At 48.0% G+C, this 20882-nt stretch overlaps 1 protein-coding gene across 1 annotated transcript in view; it reads left to right on the forward strand.

Annotated features, from left to right (window-relative positions):
* Positions 1–20882, forward strand: part of PRKAR1B (protein kinase cAMP-dependent type I regulatory subunit beta) — a 109729-nt gene that overhangs the window by 5947 nt on the left and 82900 nt on the right. The window contains exons 3-4 of the mRNA XM_048493750.1: positions 16918–17088; positions 19556–19647. Coding sequence (XP_048349707.1) covers positions 16918–17088; positions 19556–19647 — 263 coding nt within the window. The remainder of the gene's footprint in view (positions 1–16917; positions 17089–19555; positions 19648–20882) is intronic.

The raw sequence follows: 20882 nt of genomic DNA on the forward strand, positions 1-20882 counted from the left end.
GTAAAATCCAGCTGCAAAGGGCATTGAAAGTGGATTGAAAGTGATTTATTCTGGGTTTGATTCCCCACTCCTCTTCTTCTTGTTAACTGGAGATGCTGGGAACTGAACCTGGAATTTTTGGCATAGGAAGGAGATGTTCTACCACTGAACCACAACCCCCCTCCGTCCCCCACGCCCAGACTACTTAACAATGGTTTGCAAATGGATTCTGCTGTTTCATACCATTAAAAAGAAACAGTTCTGTGTGCGTTGAAAGTGGGCTGGAAGTGAATTACTCAGGGTGTGTGAAAGCATCCGGTTTGTGCCATCTGGAGCAGTGGTTCTCAACCTGGGGGGCATGTACCCCCACGACTACATTCCAGAACATTTGGGGGTATGCAAAAAATTATATAATGGAGGGGAAAGGTACAGTAACGTCAACAGTGTAAGACAAAGTACAAGTCAAAAGTTGTGAAATTAATTCTAAGTTATAAGTGGCAGTGCGGGTTTTCTTCGTTATTTTAGCATCGAGAAAAGCCTGCATTCTGTAGCTCTGTTGTTCTGGCAAGAGTGCCTCTGAATTGCGCATGCGCCTGTTCTCCGGCTCTTGCTCTCCACTACTTCGTGAACATATGAGGGCAGATTGCTTTTTCCAGTGTTTGGTGAGGTAGTTCCGCATTTTCTGCATTGAATTGCGCGGGTTTTTTGCCACTGTTTTAAGTTAAGTTTCAATTCCTGAATTATCAGATCGTCAAGATTTTGAGTATTCATATCAATATTGAGCATTAATAAATTAAATGTCAAAAATTTAAATATATTAATGAATGCAATGCAGTTTTTAAATGAACTAAGTAGCAACTTTGAGCTCACTGTCTCTTTTGAGTTTGGAGTATAAATATACACGGACGGTTTGTTCCTCGTAATATTCCATCATTTTTAATCCCATCATTAGGCCAGTAGCAACAGATACATTTGAAATAAACAGCAACTGTATTAATTAGAAGGAGAAGAAGAAGAAGAGTTGAATTTATATCCCCCCTTTCTCTCCTGTAAGGAGACTCAAAGGGGCTGACAATCTCCTTTCCCTTCCCCCCTCACCCAGCTGGCATGTGTTGGAGTGCACAAGCAAATCTGGTTCCCCAGATAAGCCTCCGCAGCTCAAGAGTGGGGAATCAAACCCAGTTCTCCAGATTAGAGTCCACCTGCTCTTAACCACTACGCCACTGCTGCTAATATGGGTGTACGATTTTGCTAATTTTGCCAATATGGGCGTACAATTTAGGGAAACAGGTGGCCAAGTGATACGCGGGTGAAAAGAGGTTGGGAACGACTGCTCTGGAGCACGCTTCGTCCTCGTAGTAATCTTTTTTTTTGAGACAAAATTCATTCATCTGGGACTTGTTCCGTGCTATGATTTCTGAATGTTTGGCATCGTGCGTGGGGAGGAGGACAACCAGAGAGCAGCTAAGTGATTTTTAACGGCCTTGGGATTGCTTTTTTGAAGCTGTTCCCGGAACCTTATAAAAAAATCCATACCGTTGCTTCAAGTCTCGCACTTGCCCTGCGAAGCCTCTTAGAGGAGGACAGCGGAGGTCAGCAGATGGAAAAGGTTCTCACTTCCCCACTCATAAGAACAAAAGAACTAGCCTGCTGGATCAGACCAGAGTCCACCTAGCCCAGCGCTCTGCTACTTGCGGTGGCCCACCAGGTGCCTTTGGGAGCTCAAATGGAGGAGGTGAAAGCAATGGCCTTAAGAACATAAGAAAGAGCCTGCTGGATCAGACCATAGTCCCATCTAGTCCAGCTCTCTGCTACTCACAGTGGCCCACCAGGTGCCTTTGGGAGCTCACCTGCAGGAGGTGAAAGCAATGGCCTTAAGAACATGATAAGAAAGAGCCTGCTGGATCAGACCAGAGTCCACCTAGCCCAGCGCTCTGCTACTCACAGTGGCCCACCAGGTGCCTTTGGGAGCTCAAATGGAGGAGGTGAAAGCAATGGCCTTAAGAACATAAGAAAGAGCCTGCTGGATCAGACCATAGTCCATCTAGTCCAGCTCTCTGCTACTCGCAGTGGCCCACCAGGTGCCTTTGGGAGCTCACAGGCAGGAGGTGAAAGCAATGGCCTTAAGAACATGAGAAAAGAGCCTGCTGGATCAGACCAAAAGTCCATCCTAGTCCAGCATACTGCTGCTACTCACCATGAGTGGCCCACCAGGTGCCTTTGGGAGCTCACAGGCAGGAGGTGAAAGCAATGGCCTTAAGAACGTAAGAAAGAGCCTGCTGGATCAGACCAAAGTCCATCTAGTCCAGCACTCTGCTACTTGCAGTGGCCCACCAGGTGCTTTTGGGAGCTCACAGGCAGGAGGTGAAAGCAAGGGCCTTCTGCTGCTGCTGCTGCTGCTCCTGAGCACCTGGTCTGCTAAGGCATTTGCAATCTGAGATCAAGGAGGATCAAGATTGGTAGCTATAGATTGACTTCTCCATCCCTTTGGAATGTGAGGAAAAAAACCCCTCCTGTGGACCTGCTGGAAAACTCTCTCGCAGGGCAGTGTTTAAAAGTCTGAGGGGCAGGGGGGGGGGGGGAGAAAAATCAGGGCCTCCCCATCAATCCTGCCATCCTTAGCAAGTCTTCCTCTCTCCCGCCCTCCCTCGTCACTAGAGCATCTTCCAAAACTCTCAGGGCAGAATTACAGGGCTCTCCATGCCCATTTTATCCTCACAACAGCCCTCTAGGTAGGCTCAGACTGAGAATGAGGGAGCCTGGCTGGTGTAGGACCATCTGCTAAGCTTTGCGGGAATTCAAAGCCGGATTTTGCTGTCTCCGCCCCAGCATTCTGGTGTAAATGGCAGAGGTTAAAATGTATTGTCCCTTTTCTTTTGGTGCTCACATGCTTCTCTCGAGTTCCACTCATCTGCTCCCCTTTCTTCTCTCCGCTACTGGAATTGAAACTGGAAGCTCCTTGGGGCAGGGAATCTATGTTTTTGTTTTTCGGCTCACCCTCCTTTGAGAACACAGTGGGTACCGTTATAAATAATGTACGATAACAAAGGAATCAGCTGGTCTGTGAACAGATGGTTTGGGGGCCTCCATGGATTGGTTCACATGTGCATGTTCATCGGAGCACCAACGTGGTGTAGCGGTTAAGACGTAAGAGCAGCTGGATTCTAATCTGGAGAACTGGGTTTGATTCCCCCCTTCCCTGCCTTAGTGGGAGAGGCTTATCTGGTGGACTAGATGTGTTCCTGCTGGGTAAACTTGGGCTTGTCACAGTTCTTTCAGAACTCTCTCAGCCCCACAGACCTCACAAGGTGTCTGTTGTGGGGAGAGGAAGGGAAAGGAGCTTATAAGCCACCTTGAGTCCCCTTACAGGAGAGGAAGGTGGGGTATAAATCCAAATTCTGATGTCTGAGGTATTCAGCAAAGATAGAAACATAGAGGATCATCTGTCTAACCCCCTGCACAACATAGGAAATTCCCAGCAATCCTCACCACCACCACACTTTCCCAGTTAGCCCTGGTCTATGCCCAGGGAAGGCAGAAACCCTTCAAACTCCTTGTCCGATCAGCCCTGGAGGACACTTTTTTCCTGACCCCAAAGTGGCAATTAGGATTACAGTGGGCTCATAAGAAAGGGCCACAACAGCTGAACACTGACTTCAGTCCTTAGCATGTGTGAATAACAGATCCAAACCGCACAGACAGAATTTGTGTATCACCAGCTCCTGTCTCAAATATATTACTTTTCAGTGGAATCAGCCAAGAGGTATTGGTGTGGGGATCAATATGAGAGATTTTATGAGCACGAATGTTGTAAAAATATCTTCCTTCCTTCCTTCCTTCCTTCCTTCCTTCCTTCCTTCCTTCCTTCCTTCCTTCCTTCCTTCCTTCCTTCCTTCCTTCCTTCCCTCCCTCCCTCCCTCCCTCCCCTTCCTTCCTTCCCTTCCTTCCTTCCTTCCTTCCTTTCCTTCCTTCCTTCCTTCCTTCCCTCCCTTCCTTCCTTCCTTCCTTCCTTCCTTCCTTCCTTCCTCCCTCCCTCCCTCCCTCCCTCCCTCCCTCCCTCCCTCCCTTCCCTTCCCTGCCTGCCTGCCTCTGCCTGCCAGCCAGCGTGGTGTAGTGGTTAAGAGCAGGTGCACTGTAATCTGGAGAACCGGGTTTGACTTCCTGCTCTGCCACACGTGCTGTGGTGGCTTATCTGGTGAACCAGATTGGTTTGTGCACTCCAACACATGCCAGCTGGGTGACCTTGGGCTAGTCACAGTTCTTAAGAGTTCTCTCAGCCCCGCCTACCTCACAGGGTGTTTGTTGTGGGGGGGGGGGAAGGGAAAGGAGATTGTGAGCCCCTTTGAGTCTCCTTACAGGAGAGAAAGGTGGGGTATACATCCAAACTCCTCTTTCTTTCTTTCTTTCTTTCTTTCTTTCTTTCTTTCTTTCTTTCTTTCTTTCTTTCTTTCTTTCTTTCTTTCTTTCTTTCTTTCTTTCTTTCTTTCTTTCTTTCTTTCTTTCTTTCTTCTCATGCTCAGGTCGCACAAGGTTTCGGCCAGCAGCTTAGCTTGTGTCCTGAGCAGAGTCAGAGAAAAACAGACCGTTCCAAATTCATGGCTTCCCGGCGCTTGTGAATTCAGCGTGCCATTCTGATAGAGCCACGCGAACTTGTTGTCATGACAATATTTTTTTCAAAAAGACGGGGAAGGTGTTTACTTGCCAGGGAGTTCTGGAGAAGGCTTCGTGGCATGCCATGGTGGGGAATCATTATTCAAAGGGCTACAGCTGGAAAAGGTCTATTTATGCTTCCTTTCCGAGATTTGCTGCAGCTATTTGAGCGTGCGTGTATGTGCGCATATCATTTTACCCCAGGATGTATGGAGGATGGCTTTTTAAACGCTCGGCTCCGAGTTCCATAAATTGCTCTGTTTACAATAGCGACTTCTGTAATGAATGTCCAACCTAAAGCAGCATATGGGAAGTCTAGAGATTCACGTCCACATTGAGGGAGTTTATAGCGAGGAGGCCTTTTTTGTCTAAAAGGAACCACATGGTAACTTTTTTCTACATTTATATTGATTTCATTCAAAAAATGCGTGGTGGGGCGTTCGCCTTTCATGAGAGAAGGGAGATAGATCTTTGTATTTCTAAGCGGGCTCGATTCGTTTCTGTCGCTTGCTGCCTCCGAGGTGGGTGTACCCTTTGGCTGAAGATTGTTTTCTTGTACATTTTTAATAGCTATTGATTTTCCCGTCCCAGTTTTCTTTTTTTAAACTTCCCCATTTTCATCCTTCCGCATGCAAAGGAGAGGAGCCGGTATCTGGGGCTGGGTTGAAGAAATGTTTGTTAGAGGCTAAGAGACTGTGCCGAATGTATTTCACAGGTCGAAAAGGAGGAGAAACGGTGCACAGTGAGAGACTGGGAAGGAAGAATAGTGGAGAGAAGTAAAATTGGGAGAGGAGAAGGTTGAAAGGCCTTAGAAGGCATGGCATGCTTTGTGGGTTGTCTTTAGAAGCGAAGATACATAGGAAACACGAATAATTTATGGAGGAAATAATTGCCGTATAGATGTAGCAAGGTCAGCCCGTAGCTCGTTCGATACGACAGCTCTCTCTGCACTTGTACAGCCGTTGATCTACAAAATAGATGAGTCCTCTCCTAGCAGGACAGATTCTTAGCCGTCAGAGCGTCTGGAAAGGGGTACAAAACCACGCTGTGTGTTTACCGACAACTGCTTTGAGCCAGCCAAGTTCCAAATATTGTGAAGTCTCTCCGTGGATTCAAGAGCTGTTGCAGAATCCGTTCTCACTGGAGGATTTTACGATGACGTGACTTACGGGCGTTTGGCAGGCGCCCTCGAGGTGTGTGTAGAAACCCTCGCGTCAGAAGGCGGTGACTCGAGGGCTTCCTCTCAATCTACTCTTCTGGGGGTCCGCAGTTCTCGAAGCATGGTTGAGTTGGTCGGCCAGCGATCCTTAACTGCGGTTCTAGAGGTATGGTAGCAGTCCCGTGTTTCTTTCAGGGAAATTTTGGTTGCGTCGAGCCTTTTGAAATAAAAATCGGGACGCATTTGTGGCGCCTGGAGATGTTTGCACGCACATGGATGCCGTAGGGTTTTGGGGAATGGGTGGGCAGGGAGGGAAAGCCTACAGCACTGATTTATGCATCTGCAGAAGATTTATAGCTTGGCTTCCCATTGTTAAAATAGTACTCCAATGGGTAGCTGATAGATCCGTGGTGGCGAACCTTTGGCACTCCAGATGTTATGGACTACAATTCCCATCAGCCCCTTCCAGCATGGCCAATTGGTTGTGCTGGCAGGGGCTGATGGGAATTGTAGTCCCTGGAGTGCCAAAGGTTCGCCACCACTGTGATAGATAAAAGTTCACAGCTCCCTCAGGGGCTCCTGAACGCACAAAGCTGCTGTATGCTGAGTCAGGCTACTGGTTTGTGAAGGTCTACATTGTCTGCTCAGACTGGCAAGGTCTCAAGCAAAAGGTATTTCACATCACCTTCGGCCATGGCTTTTAACTGGAGATTCCGGGTACTGAACTTGGGACCTTCCGCATGCGAAGCGGATGCTTTTCGCCTGAGCCACAGACCCTCCCACAAACTGGCACTTCTGACAGAGCTTCCGAATTTCAGTTTTGCCATATTGGGTAAAGTAAGGAAACAGTTATGGTCATCCAAGCCGGGTATCTGCCTAAGAAGGCCATCCTAATGATTGGGGTCAAATTCGTAGAATAATGATAATTAACCATATAGAGAGCCAGTGTGGCGTAGTGGTTAAGAGCAAGTGTACTCTAATTTGGAGAACCGGGTTTGGTTCCCCTCCCTGCCATTTGAGCTGTGGAGGCTTATCTGGTGAACTAGATTAGCTTGTGCACTCCAACACATGCCAGCTGGGTGACCTTGGACTAGTCACAGTTCTTCGGAGCTTTCTCAGCCCCACCTACCTCAGAGGTGTTTGTTGTGGTGGGGGGGGAGGGAAAGGAGTTTGTAAGCCCATTTGAGTCTCCTTACAGGATAGAAAGGGGGGATATAAATCCAAACTCCTCCTCCTCCTCCTCCTCCAATATAAAGGAATTCTGCCATTTGATATGCAGTCTCCTTGGGCGTATAGGATTAGTTGCATGGTTCTATGGAAGCTGGCTTATATCGTTACATTATCCCTGTATTGTCAGGGGCTGATTTACTCAGACTGCTGGTGACCAATATATTAATCATGTGTTTTTCTTACAAACTCTGAACATTTTGGGCAGCTGCCATCAAACTGGGACAATTGTCTCATGTACCCAACTCGTTCCCTCTCGTGTTACTGCCGATGAGCTAACCGTAACTCATTTCCTGAGTAAATATAACTGGCCGATTAAGATGATAATTAGCCATATGTCTGCCATTGATACCTGAGCTGTTCCCTCCTCCGCTCATCCTATTTGGTAGACGCAGACTTCCTAAACTGACTTGTTGGGGGGATAGCGGAGCTGAGAACACTTGGGAAGGGAATACGAGACTGTCCACAGTGTGGCGGGGACCCAGGAAGGAGTCACGGGGTCCTCAGGAGTCTTGGAGGTCTCATGCAAAAGTCTCTTTAAGACGGTGATGGCGAACCTTTTTGAGACGGAGTGCCCAAATTGCAACCCAAACCCCACTTATTTATTGCAAAGTGCCAACCCGGCAATTTAACCTGAATGCTGAGGTTTTAGTTTGGAAAAAAACGGTTGGCTCCCTCTTCCTCCGCCCCACCCGCTCGAGCAGGGGCCAGCCTGCTCTAGCCTCCAGCAAGTCCCGTGCTCACCGCTCTGTGCCTCTCTAGCATCTCTGCCTCCTCTGCGCCCCCCCCCCCCGCCGGGCAGCAGCCACCCGGAGCACAGGCACCAGGCCCGCCAGCCGAGTCCTCCCTGCTCACTGCGGTGCGTGCACATCATGCTCAGTGGCCCAGGCCAGCCTAGATATGTGTGTGTGTGTGCGTGGGGTTGATTTTCTGCCCCCGCATGACAAACTGTGTGTGCATGTGTAACCTCTAACTGTGGGTTCTGTGGGGCAGAACCTGGAATGAGTTTGCAACAACAATTTTTTAAAACAAAATGGTTTACTTTCTTCACACATAACATTAAACACCAACATTTAACATCACACTTCAAGGTCCAGGTTACATTTTCAAGTCCTTATATTTACAGTCTTCTGATACTGCCAAGTATCCCAGCTGCGACCATATGTCCCAGCTCGACCTCTGCGTTCGGCAGAGGCCAATTTACTGGAGATCCCTGGCCCCTCAGGCCAGTGATGCGGCTTGGCCTCCCACTTTCCGGGACTGCCAGGGCCTTTTCACTTGGCTCTGGCCCTGCCTGGTGGAACACCTCTTCCTCCCAGCTGTCCTTCGTAAGTTACCTCTCGCGGGACCTTGGAGGATTTCCACGCAGGGCCTGTAAGACCGAAGTTGTTCCACCGGGCTTTTTTAGAGAAACCAGCGCTGAGTGCCCCTTCCTTCCCCTCTAGGTTGGAATCCCAATGCCAACGTGGGATCCATTATTAAGATCTATGGTTCCCTTATACCACCGGGACCATTACCCCCTCTTGTTAAAGGGATTAGGTCTAGATAGGACGCCATCTTGATATATTATAATTGCTGTTTCATTATAACTTATGGATGTTTATGATGTTTTATGTGATTTTATGATGTACACCGCCCAGAGCCCTTCGGGGATTGGGCGGTATATTAAGTCAAATAAATAATAATAATAATAATAAAAAAAAGTCCAATTCTTCTTTGCAAGTGGGTTGGCTCCTGAAGACTCCAAGGGCTTGATGAACAGGATTCAACATGATGAAGGTTTCCTGGAGAACTCTCACCCATTACAACCACAAAAAGAAACCCTGAAACAATAAACTCCAACATTTACAACATAGCAAAAATAAACAACTACCTTCCCAGTAGTTCCCAACAACATTGCAGTTACCTTAACAAGGTGTTAAGGGCTCATACAACCAAGGTCCGAGTCTGGTAGCCTTGTCTCCTCCAAACTACATGAGCTCTGCAGCCTCTTGCTGCTTTGAGTCTCCACCCCTTACTGGGTCAACCCATTCTGAGCATGGGGGTTACACATGCCCACAGAGAGGGCTCCGAGTGCCACCTCTGGCACCCGTGCCATAGGTTCGCCCTAACTGCTTTAAGAGCACAGAAAACGCGGAGCCTTGAATTGTGCGCATGATGGTGGCTGGAGAGCAATGGTGGTGTAAGGTCCTGGTGCAATGATCTGTAAATTAGACTCTAGACAGGGAATCAGTAGTCTTTATTGTGCTGTCAGCGGAGATCAATACTGCAGGAAGCCAGATCTGGGGACCGTGGTTCCTGCCAACATATTTATTCCCACATTTCCCACTCAAACTCCCCCCCTTCCCAGCCCAGTCTTCCCACAGATTAACAGAACAACAAGGTGTGAATGGCTTTATTATGTGTTCTAAGTGTCTCAAGGTTGAGCGATAGCGTTCTGCTTCAGGCCTTCCCCCCTTCCGGAGACCCAGTGCGAGGATGAAGAGTTTGGATTTGGATTTATATCCCTCCTTTCCTGTAAAGAGACTCAAAGGGGCTTACAATCTCCTTTCCGTTCCCTCCCCCCCACAACAAACACCCTGTGAGGTAGGTGGGGCTGAGAGAGCTCCGAAGAACTGTGACTAGCCCAAGTTCACCCAGCAGGAATGTAGGAGTGCGGAAACACATCTGATTCACCAGATAAGCCTCCGCAGCTCAAGTGGCAGAGCAGGGAATCAAACCCGGTTCTCCAGATTAGAGTGCACCTGCTCTTAACCACTGCACCACGCTGGTGTTTGGGGTAGAGACCTGTTTTCAAACTGATCTAGTAGATTGGCGATCAGCTGTAATCCTGGGGAAACTCCTGGCCCCGCCTGGAGGATGGCAACCCTAGCTTCAGATGACTCACAAGCACATCATAATATGTCTCGTGACATAGCTCTTGGACGCATAATGCGGCTTTTTAAGACTGAGTCATTGACAGTGTTCGATATGCACCTGACCTAGAAAGACACGCGCTGAACCTCTTGAAGAAAAAACGGCAAGAAATGAAGCTCTCTTAAAAAGACAAATGCCCAATGAAACCCATAAAGGGAATCAGGGAAGAAATGAGGCTCACGTAGAAAAACGGATGCACGATGAAACCCCTAAAGAGAAACAGGCGACACATGCGGGTCTTCTGCAAAGACAGACACATGGCGAACCCCCCAAGGAGAAACAGATGAGACACGTGGGTCTTGTAAAAAGACAGACGCCCGATGAAGCACCTACAGAGCCACAACCAAGACGTTCAGCTCTCATAAAGAGACAGACATTCGATGGAACCTCCTACAAGAAAAAGGCGAAACATGTAACTATCGTAGAAAGGCGAATGTCGGATGAAATCCCGGAATGGGATCAGGTAGGACATGTAGAAAGACAAATTATGGGGCTTATCCTAGATTTGGGCAACCAAGAACCTGTTCTAAATTTACCTGCTAAAGCATATGAGCCATAACTCTGCAGCAGAACTTTTGCTGCGCATGCAGAGTCCCGTGTTCAAATTCCATTTGGAAGCATGATGTAGTGGTTAAGAGCAGGTGGATTCTAATCTAGAGAACTGGGTTTGATTCCCCATTCCTCCACCTGAGTGGGGGAGGCTTATCCGGTGAACCAGATGTGTTTTCTGCACTCCTGCATCCCTGCTGGGTGACCTTGGGTCAGTCACTGTTCTCTCCCAACTCTCTCAGCCCCACCTGCCTCACAAGGTGTCTGTTATGGGGAGAGGAAGGGAAAGGAGCTTGTAGGCCACCTTGAGTCTCCTTATGGGAGAGAAAGGTGGGGCATAAATCTAAACAAACTCCTCCTCCTCCTTCTTGTATTTACACTAGTTCGCCTGTGTTTCCCCACAGTTGCAGAAGCATTTCTTTTTTAAAAAAGTGAACAAGAAGAGCCTGCTGCTTTGGGGGGGGGGGGAGAAGGGTTCCTGTTCCCCACCTCACAAGGACGCCTTTTGGCCTCTCTCTTTCCTTAAGGTGACCAAATGGTCACCTTGTGAACCCAGGACGGGGGTAGGTGGCTGCAGGAGCATACTACCTTCTGGGGCGCTGCTGTTTCCCGCCGAAACAGCAGCTCCCCAGAAGGCTGTGCTCCTGAGGCTGCTTGCGCATGTGCGGGCGGCTGCAGGAGCGCACGGCCTTCTGGGGCGCTGCTGTTTCCCACCCTGTGACAGGGCGGGAAACGGCAGCGCCCCAGAAGGCCGAGCTCCTGCGGCCGCACTGCCTTGCGCCCCAGAAGGCTGTGTGGCAGCCTCCCAAAAATCGGGACAATGGAAGGAACCCGCGGGACCGGGACAAATTGTGCGAAGGCGGGACTGTCCCGCCAAAAGCGGGACGGCTGGTCAGCCTATCTTTCCTACTCTCTCCCTTCTTACACCACATCAATATTTCAGGCCCCATCAGTTTTAAAGCATCACGCTAATGTGGGTTTTTTTTAAAAAAAAATTAAATATGAGCTATATTTATTGTATTTTACATGATGTAAGCTACCCTGAGCCGGAAGGAGAAGTGAAAGCCTATAAATATTAATAAATAAATAAATGCCCCAATAAACACTGTGTTGACCAGGGCTGCTTTTGAGCAGGGAAAGACTGCAGAATACTTGGCTGGGAAGGGTAGGGTAATTGTATAAATATAATTTAAAAAATAAAATAAACCCCAATCACAGATTCACCCATGTAAGGTTCCAGACTATGCCAGACTCTGGTAAGTATGTTTGTCATAGAATGTCTTTATTTGAAACCGTATAAGAAACCGTAGGAAACTTTATACGAAACCTACGGCCCTTTGGTGGTCGGATTGGCCAGAAGAGATAATAATTCTGAAGTTGGCTTCCTTTTATTGGGCAGGAACTACCAGATGGCATGTATAGTTGCTCAGTTTTATACACTTTTATTTAAATGCAGGAAAAGCTGGGAGGCCGCTGGATTTTAGGATGCGGAGACTTTAACCGAGCACTTTGCCCAATTTTATAGTGTATTTCCAAGAAATATTTGCTATTTAAATCGATGGGTTAAAGATTAAGCTAATGTTTTATGGTTTTGGCATCACACAGTTATAGCTTGGTTTGTGTTTTTATGGTCAATTTGTTTTAATATATTGTTTTAGCATTTATATATAGTCGTGGTTTTTATATGTAGCTTTGGTCCATATATAATTTTGGCTTCTCTAACATGGCAATGCACACCCTGGCAGTGGAGAAACTTAGGTCCAATGTGTTTGTTAACAGAGCAGTCTTTAGTGTTACGTTGAGTTCTAGGGCCCAGTCCGAGAATAAAGCCATGGTCAGTTTTATGTTTTGGGTTTTTGTAACGCCGTTGTAACACTGTTGTAACGCCGTTGTAAAGCCGTTGACTGAAAAAATTTAATAAAAATAATAAATTAGGGTTAGGCTTAAGGCAAGGGCAGCGGATCAGGATTTGTGTTACGTTGAGTTCCAGGGTACAGTCCGAGAATAGGGCTATGGTCAGTTTTATATTTTGGGTTTTTGTAATGCCATTGTAATGCCATTGTAACGCTGTTGTAACGCCGTTATAACGCCGTTGACTGAATAAATTAAATAAAAATAATAAGTTAGGGTTAGGGTTAGGGCAAGGGAAGCGGTTCAGGATTAGTGTTACGTTGAGTTCTAGGGTACAGTCCGAGTATAGTGCTATGGTCAGTTTTATGTTTCGGGTTTTTGTAACGCCGTTGTAACGCCGTTATAACGCTGTTGTCTGAATAAATTAAATAAAAATAATAAATTAGGGTTAGGGTTAAGGCAAGGGGAGCGATTCAGGATTTGTGTTACGTTGAATTCTAGGGTACAGTCTGAGAATAGGGCTACAGTTAGTTTCATGTTTCGGGTTTTTGTAACACCATTGTAATGCCATTGTAACGCCTTTGTAACTCCGTTATAACGCCGTTATAACGCCGTTGACTGAATACATTAAATAAAAATAATAAGTTAGGGTTAGGGTTAAGGCAAGGGCAGTGGTTCAGGATTAGTGTTACGCTGAGTTCTAGGGTACAGTCCAAGAATAGGGCTATGGTCAGTTTTATGTTTCGGGTTTTTGTAACGCCGTTGTAATGCCTTTGTAACGCCAGTGTAACGCCATTGTAACGCCATTGTAACGACATTTTAACGCCGTTATACCGCCGTTACAATGCCATTACTATGCTGTTGTAACGCCGTTATAAATGGTTAGGGTTAAGGCAAGGGGAGCAGCTCAGGCATGCCTTAGTGTTATGTTGAGTTCTCTGGCAGAGTCCAATATTAGCGCGATGGTCAGTTTTAGGTTTTGGGTTCTTTCCTCTTTGGGGGGGGGGAACAATTTTTGACTGAATAAATTAAATAAAAATAATAAATTAGGATTAGGGGTAAGGCAAGGGCAGGGGCTCAGGCTTGCCTTAGTATTACTTGGAGTTCAAGGGCGCACTATTCCGAGAATAGTGGTACGGTCAGTTTTAGTTTTCGTGTTTTTGTTACAATTTTGGGAACAATTTTTGACTGAATAAATTAAATAAAAATAATAAGTTATGGTTAGGCTTCAAGCAAGGGTAAGGGTTATGGCAAAACCCTGAAACTGACCATAACCCTATTTTTGGAGTGCGCCCTAGAACTCAATATAACACTAAAGCAAGCCGTAGCCCCTGCCCTTGTCTTAAACCTAACCTGAACTTGATAGTTTGATAGGATCCTTACGTTGAGATCTAAGTCACAGTCTGAAAATAGGGCTTTGGTCTGTTTTAGGTTTTGGGTTTTTGTTACAATTTTGGGAACAATTTATGACTGAATAAATTAAATAAAAATAATAAGTTAGGGTTAGGGTTAAGGCAAGGGTAGTGTGTCAGCATTGCCTTAGTGTTACGTAGAGTTCTAGGGCGCAGTCCGAGAATAGGGCTGTGGTCAGTTTCACGTTTCGGGTTTTTGTTACAATTTTGGGAACAATTTATGACTGAATAAATTAAATAAAAATAATAAGTTAGGGTTAGGGTTAAGGCAAAGGCAGCGGTTTAACATTGCCTTAGTGCAGGGGTCCTCAAACTACTGCCTGGGGTCCAAATGCGCCCCTCAGAAAACATTTATCCGGCCCACCGGGTGTTTTTGCCACGCGCATCTACCTTCCTTTTGGGGCTTCCTCTCGAGCAAGTGCGCGTGCACTTGCAGCCGTGGAGACCTTGGTGCGTGCCAATCTTTGCAGGGATTCTCTCAACTGCAAGCTCCACAGGAGGCGAGAGGTCTCTGTTCCTGGAGGGCTGCAGTGCCTGGCACACAGAACGCAGCCCCCTGGCACGGCAACCCCTGCAACCAGGTGCCTTGAAGGCGGCAGGCGGGTACACCCACGAGGTCACCCTCGCTGACTGCAGCTGCAGCCATGACTGCTGGCTCTGCTCACCGTCGTTGTGCGCCACTCCCCAGCCTCGGTCATCCTGTCTGGCTTCAGTCTCCTCGCCTGCCGCCTGCCAGTACCCGAAGTGGGGAGGAAAGGCCCCTGCCACTGCCACTGCCTCTCCCCATCTCGCTCGCTCGGCTCGGACTGCTCGCATGACTTGGACCACTCGTATAGGGGTTGCAAGTGAGAAGTCCAAGCTGAGCAAGTGAGCGAGACAGGGAAAGGCTGGTGGCAGGGGCCTTTCCTCTCTGCTTTGGGTACTGGCAGGTGGTGAATGAGGACACTGAAGCCAGACGGGATGACTGAGGCTGGGAGCGGTGCACGATGATGGTGAGCAGAGATCAGTAGTCACGGCTGCAGCTACTGTTAGCGAGGATCGCCTGGTGGGCGTACCCACCTGCCGCCATTCAAGCGCACGTCCCCAGGAGTGGCACGTTTAAGGGGACTGCCTCCAGCGTGCTGGAGCATTGCGGCAGCCCCAGGAACAGAGACCTCTTTCGCCTCCCGATGAACTTGCAGTTGATGGATCCGCCACAGGTGCATACATCCCGAGGTCTCCAAGGCTCGGAAGCCTTAACTTCCTCGAGAGGAAACCTTGAATGCTTCACGCGCGCAAGAGGTGGAGTGCGAGCTGAGGTATGGGAAAAGATGAAATGATTAAAAGCGAACAACAAGAGATTCCCATTTATGGGGAACAAAGAGATGCCTGAAGGCCCATTGGATGCAATGGAACACAGGAATGACAGTAGACTTGCATGGGGTTTGCGTATTTGAAGACTATCCCACCAGCCACCTACAAAAGAAATGCCACAGAACAAATTTGGGGAAGCCTGTTTTTTGCCTGGCATGACAGCCCCCAGTGTGGGATGGTGGCCTCTGGGACCAGTCAGCTCAACTACTGGGGGTCTGCAATGCCAGCCCCCAAAGGGAAACAAGAGACTGTGGCATTAGTATCAGTGTTCCAGTGGGACTGGAATGGCTTGTGCTTTCAATGTAAGACCCTGCAAATCAGAAGGACTTTGCCTAGAGCAGGGGGTCCCCACAGATACCATAACTCATGATACCTTTTCTGGGACCCCCCCAAATGTATTTAGAGAGTAAGCAGGACTGGGGTATACTATTATATGTATTTTTACTGAGAATTCATAAAATTCATTTTTAAAGAAATAATCTTATTCACAAAAAAAGTTGTAGTGTAGGTTGATAGAAAGTTGTTTGGCAGGGATCCCTTACCTGAGGCAGCTCAGGGATCTTGCCACTATTGTGTGATCTTATGCATGATCACTTAGAAAAGAATACAGCCTGATCCTATGCAAAAACATGCATTGAAGCATGCATAGAAACATTTTTACTTGTTCTTTATTTTAAATATTGTATTTGTTCCCATTTTGTTTTTTTACTTCAAAACAAGATGTGTGCATAGGAATTTGTTCATAGTTTTTTTAAAAAACTATAGTCCGACCCTCCAACGGTCTGAGGGACAGTGAACTGGCCCCCTGTTTAAAAAGTTTGAGGACCCCTGCTTTTGGACGCCCCTGGATTCTACGATTTTATTTATGTTTTATTGGTATATTGCAGTGATGGCGAACCTTTTTGAGACCAAGTGCCCAAATTGCAACCCAAAACCCAATTATTTATCGCAAAGTGCCAACACGACAATTTAACCTGAATACGGAGGTTGGCTCTGAGGCGTGTCACTCGGGAGTAAGCTTGGTAGTAGTTGGTAGCTTTGCTTTGAACAACCGTGCAACTCTTCCAACGGGTGAATCACGACCCTAGGAGGGTTTACTCAGAACAAGCCCCATTGCCAGCAACCGAGCTTACTCCCAGATGGCGCTTTAGTTCTTCGCATGAAAATCAGTAGGGTTTAACAGCACTACACTGCTTCCCCCAAACAAGGTCTTGGGTTTAATGCTAATAATCGAGCCCAGTGGCCCAGACCAGCCTAGATGTGTGTGTGTGGGGGGGCGACTGTTGCGCGTGCCCACAGAGAGGGCTCTGAGTGCCTCCTCTGGCACCCGTGCCATAGGTTTGCCACCACTGGTATATTGCTTTGTTTTTTCACCTAACATTGCTGTATGGTTCAGCCAGCAGAGGGGTAGCAAGGGGGGAAAGCGCCCAGTACACTGGTGTGTCTTCCGCCCCTGCCCTGGAACACCTCCAGAACGCCTTTCTCATGAAGAATGCCCTCTCCACGCTTCCACAGGGGCACGTGCCCGGTGCGTCATGCACCCCCTATCCCCTCTGTCAGCCAGTGCTGTATATTTTAATTTAATCTATCATGTATATTCATAAGGTTTTGATACAATTGTTGATGTGTTTGTAATGGCTACGTAGTAAATTTGTTCATTCATGAAAGGTGCTGTCTGATCTTCCACTCGGCAACGTGAGTAGCCTGCAATAACAGCTGGTTCTGCAGCGACACGTCCCCAGGGTGGTGATGAATGCATCCCTTTTTGACCGGGACTTCCTAGTAAATAACAATTTCCTCCTATCTCTTTCCTCCTAACAGGAAGAAGTCAAGCAGATCCAGGCATGGCAGAAATCGGGCTCTCAGGCAGATTCCCACGACGACGAGATTTCTCCTCCGCCCCCGAATCCGGTGGTCAAAGTCCGGCGTCGACGAGGGGGCGTCAGTGCCGAGGTGTACACCGAAGAAGATGCCGTTTCTTACGTCAGAAAGGTAACGGTGAGAGGGACCCTCAGATATGGTTCGTTTCGGCAAGCGAATTGCAGAGATGCGGAAGAAGCGAGGTTGCACGCGGGTGATTCTGTTGGTTACAAATAAAGACTGCCGCCCAGTCCGTAATCTCTTTGTTGGTTCATTGTATGAGAGCCAGCATGGTGTGGCGGTTAAGAGCAGGAGGATTCTAATCTGGGTTGGGGGAAGCTTGAGTTCTGCAGGAACACCCCCCCCCTATTTTCTTTGTTCCAAAATGTTCAGAGCTTGTGGCTTGTACTTCGGACAAGGCCTCCTCGGTTGTGGCACTCTAGTCAGAGAATACCTTTCCTGATGTCAGTTGCTTGGCAAACTTAATTATCTTCAACTATGGACTGGTTTGTAGAAGCCGTGTGGCATAGTGGTTAAGTGCTTGCACTGCCACTCACACAGTCAGGAGTTCGAGCCCCCTGTGGGTCAGATATCCTGGCAGCTGGCTCATGGTCAACTCAGCCATCCATCCATTCCTTGGTCTGTAAATGAGTACCTAGCTCATAGCTAGGGGGTAAAGAATAGCCGGGGAAAGCAATGGCAAACTACCCCACAAAAACAGCTTGCCTATGAAATCACTGCTTGCAGCGGTACCCCAGGGTTGGACACGACTGAAGGGGAAACTTTACCTTCATGGACTGGTTTTGGGGTTTTACTGTTTTCATGGCAGGTGGGGGACGTTAGTCTGTTTTAGCTTCCATTTCCACATTGCACACTTTCCTACGTTAGCTGGAGGCCTGTAGGTAGAAAAGTTGAATGTAAGTTTTTTTTTTTAAAAAATGAATACTATGATGAAGTCAGCCTGTGTAACGCGTGGGTGGATCCTGGAATGCCATTTACCAGCTCACATTTTCATCTGGCTGTAATACATGCCGCATTCCAGCCTGCACAAAGCATACACATAGCCCCCTTTGTGAATTGTGAAGGACAGTCGTCAGACGGAAAAGCGGCTAGGCGAACAGGACCGGAGTGGTCCCCACCTGGTTCTGAAATGCGGAGTCATATCTGCAGGGGATTGCCTCCCTATCTGAATGAGAACCATGCTGGCAACCTCTCCTCAAGACAGCGAGCGAGAAGATTAATGCATCTTGCTTAGATACATTTGCCAAAAAAAGAAAACACTGGACCGCACTGCCAGCGACTGAATTATTTTCTGGACAGCTGTTCTTAACATTCCCATTAGATGTTTTCTTTGCAGTCCAGACAGTTAAAAGAATGTTCTGGATTAGTTTGTGGTGTCCCAAATACACAATTTTTTTCTGGATTAAAATTGGAGCCTCGCTTCAGTCTACCTTCAAACTGATATCTAAACCAGCCATCATTGTGTCAAGTTTCGGTGACCCCAGCAAGGAGCTTTCAGGGCAAGCGAGAGGCAGAGGTGGTTTGCCGTTTCCTTCCTCTGCAGAGCCTTCCTTGGTGGTCTTCCATCCAAGTAGTGACCCTGCTTAGTTTCCAGCTTATGGTGACCCATCAAGGGGTTTTCAAGGCAAGCAAGAGGCAGAGGTGGTTTGCCATTTCCTTCCACTGCAGAGCCTTCCTTGGTGGTCTCCCACCCAAATAGTGACCCTGCTTAGCTTCCAGCTTATGGTGACCCATCAAGGGGTTTTCAAGGCAAGTGAGAAGCAGAGGTGATTTGCCATTTCCTTCCTCTGCAGAGCCTTCCTTGGTGGTCTTCCATCCAAGTAGTGACCCTGCTTAGTTTCCAGCTTATGGTGACCCATCAAGGGGTTTTCAAGGCAAGCAAGAGGCAGAGGTGGTTTGCCATTTCCTTCCTCTGCAGAGCCTTCCTTGGTGGTCTCCCATCCAAGTAGTGACCCTGCTTAGTTTCCAATTTATGGTGACCCCCAACAAGGGGCTCTCAAGGCAAGTGAGAAGTAGAGGTGATTGCCATGGCCTTCATCTGCACAGCGTTCCTTGGTGGTCTTCCATCTAAGCAGTATCCCTGATAAGCTTCTAACTTAGGGTGATTGCAGCAAGAGACTTTCAAGGCAAGTGAGAAGCAGAGGTGGTTGGCCATTGCCTTCCTTTGCAGAGCCTTCCTTGGTGGTCTCTCATCCAAGCAGTGACCCTCCTTAGCTTCCAACTTGTGGTGACCCCAGCAAGGGGCTTTCAAGGCAAGTGAGAAGCAGAGGTGGTTTGTCTTTGCCTTCCTCTGCACAGCCTTCCTTGGTGGTCTCTCATCCAAGCAGTGACCCTCCTTGGCTTCCAACTTGTGGTGACCCCAGCAAGGGGCTTTCAAGGCAAGTGAGAAGCAGAGGTGTTTGGCCATGGCCTTCCTCTGCGGAGTCTTCCTCGGTGGTCTCCCATCCAAGTACCAACCTTGCTTAGCTTCTGAGATCTGATGAGACTGCTATACCAGGCTGCCTTCCCTCCCCAGCCATCTCCAATAGTAATAAACCTTGGCTGACTTCTCATTTTCTCTCTCTCGGCCCCACCCCAGGTGATACCAAAGGACTATAAGACCATGACCGCCCTGGCAAAGGCCATCTCCAAGAACGTGCTGTTTGCCCATCTCGATGATAATGAGAGAAGGTACGACATTCTTGACTTGTCCCTTATGACTTCTCGCCTGAATTGCTGTACAGGTTTTGCTCCCCAGTGGAAATGTACCCAGCAGCTACTCTTCTGTGTTGGGCCAAACAGTCCAGGTTAGACCAACAGTCTTCTGGGAAGACACTCCCACCTCTGGAAAACCCCTCACGCAAAGAATGAAGGGGTGGGATTGGTCTCTTGGAGGCTGGTGTTGGGAAGGGCAAGCTCGGGAAAACCATTTCTGCATGTGGGTAGCAGAATCCAGACGTACACAGTCAGCGCTGACTGGCTAGCGCTTGGGCCGTCATGACCTTTACTCCCTCCATTCCTAAAGGGGCCGATAATCTTTTAAAGCTTGTCTTCAGAAAAGACACACACAAAAGCGCAGGAGTGCACTTGGAGATTGGGATGCTGACCAGAGGCGTTCCTTCCATTGGGCAAAGTGGGCAGTTGCCAAGGACGCCCCCCTTGTGGGGGGCACAAAAACTGCAGGTTCGTTTGTGGGATTTTTTGTATTTTCAGTCTTTTTCCATTTTTGGCCTGCAGAGGGCGTAGTTTTTAGGCTAGCAGCACCAACATTTCAGGGATTTTTCGGGAGACTCTCCTGATGATATCACCCAGGTTTGGTGAGGTTTGGTTTAGGGAGTCCAAAGTTATGGACTCCCAAAGGGAGTGTCCCCACCCCCCATTGTTTCCAGTGGGAGCTAATGAGAGATGGGGCTACACCTTTGAGGGTTCATAACTTTGGACCCCCTGAACCAAACTTTAGACCTGGTGGAAAAAATAGTTGTGTAGTCATGGTGGGAGAGGGTGGCCACCCATGGGGGGGCATCAAACTCAGGTTTTGCCCAGGGCTCCAGTTTGCCTAGGTACGCCACTGATGCTGACGGCTGAATGGGCATTGAGTGGATCTGTCTTTTAAAATGCAAGTATTGCAGGAAGCTGGTTTGAAGCTGCGGGTGGGAGAAGACAAGTCTCGTGTAATTCCTTGTTTTAGTGTTACAAGTACCCAATTGTTAACTTCTCGGTTTACGTTTTGATTATGTCCACCGTGGCCCACAAAGCCCAGAGCACCCAGTTGATTGTAACGGGATTCCTCCGGAGTCATGAAGTGGCGTAGTCTAGGGGCCTTGACTCTGCCCCTATTGCGTCTTGTGAGGCGAGCAGCTGGCCCAATCTGTGTCCTTGTAAAAAGTAACAGTTTCTGCAATTTCCCCAAACAAAGATGGTCTTTC

The sequence above is a fragment of the Sphaerodactylus townsendi genome, linkage group LG04 (assembly GCF_021028975.2).
Source record: "Sphaerodactylus townsendi isolate TG3544 linkage group LG04, MPM_Stown_v2.3, whole genome shotgun sequence".
In the NCBI taxonomy this organism is placed as follows: Eukaryota; Metazoa; Chordata; class Lepidosauria; order Squamata; family Sphaerodactylidae; genus Sphaerodactylus; species Sphaerodactylus townsendi.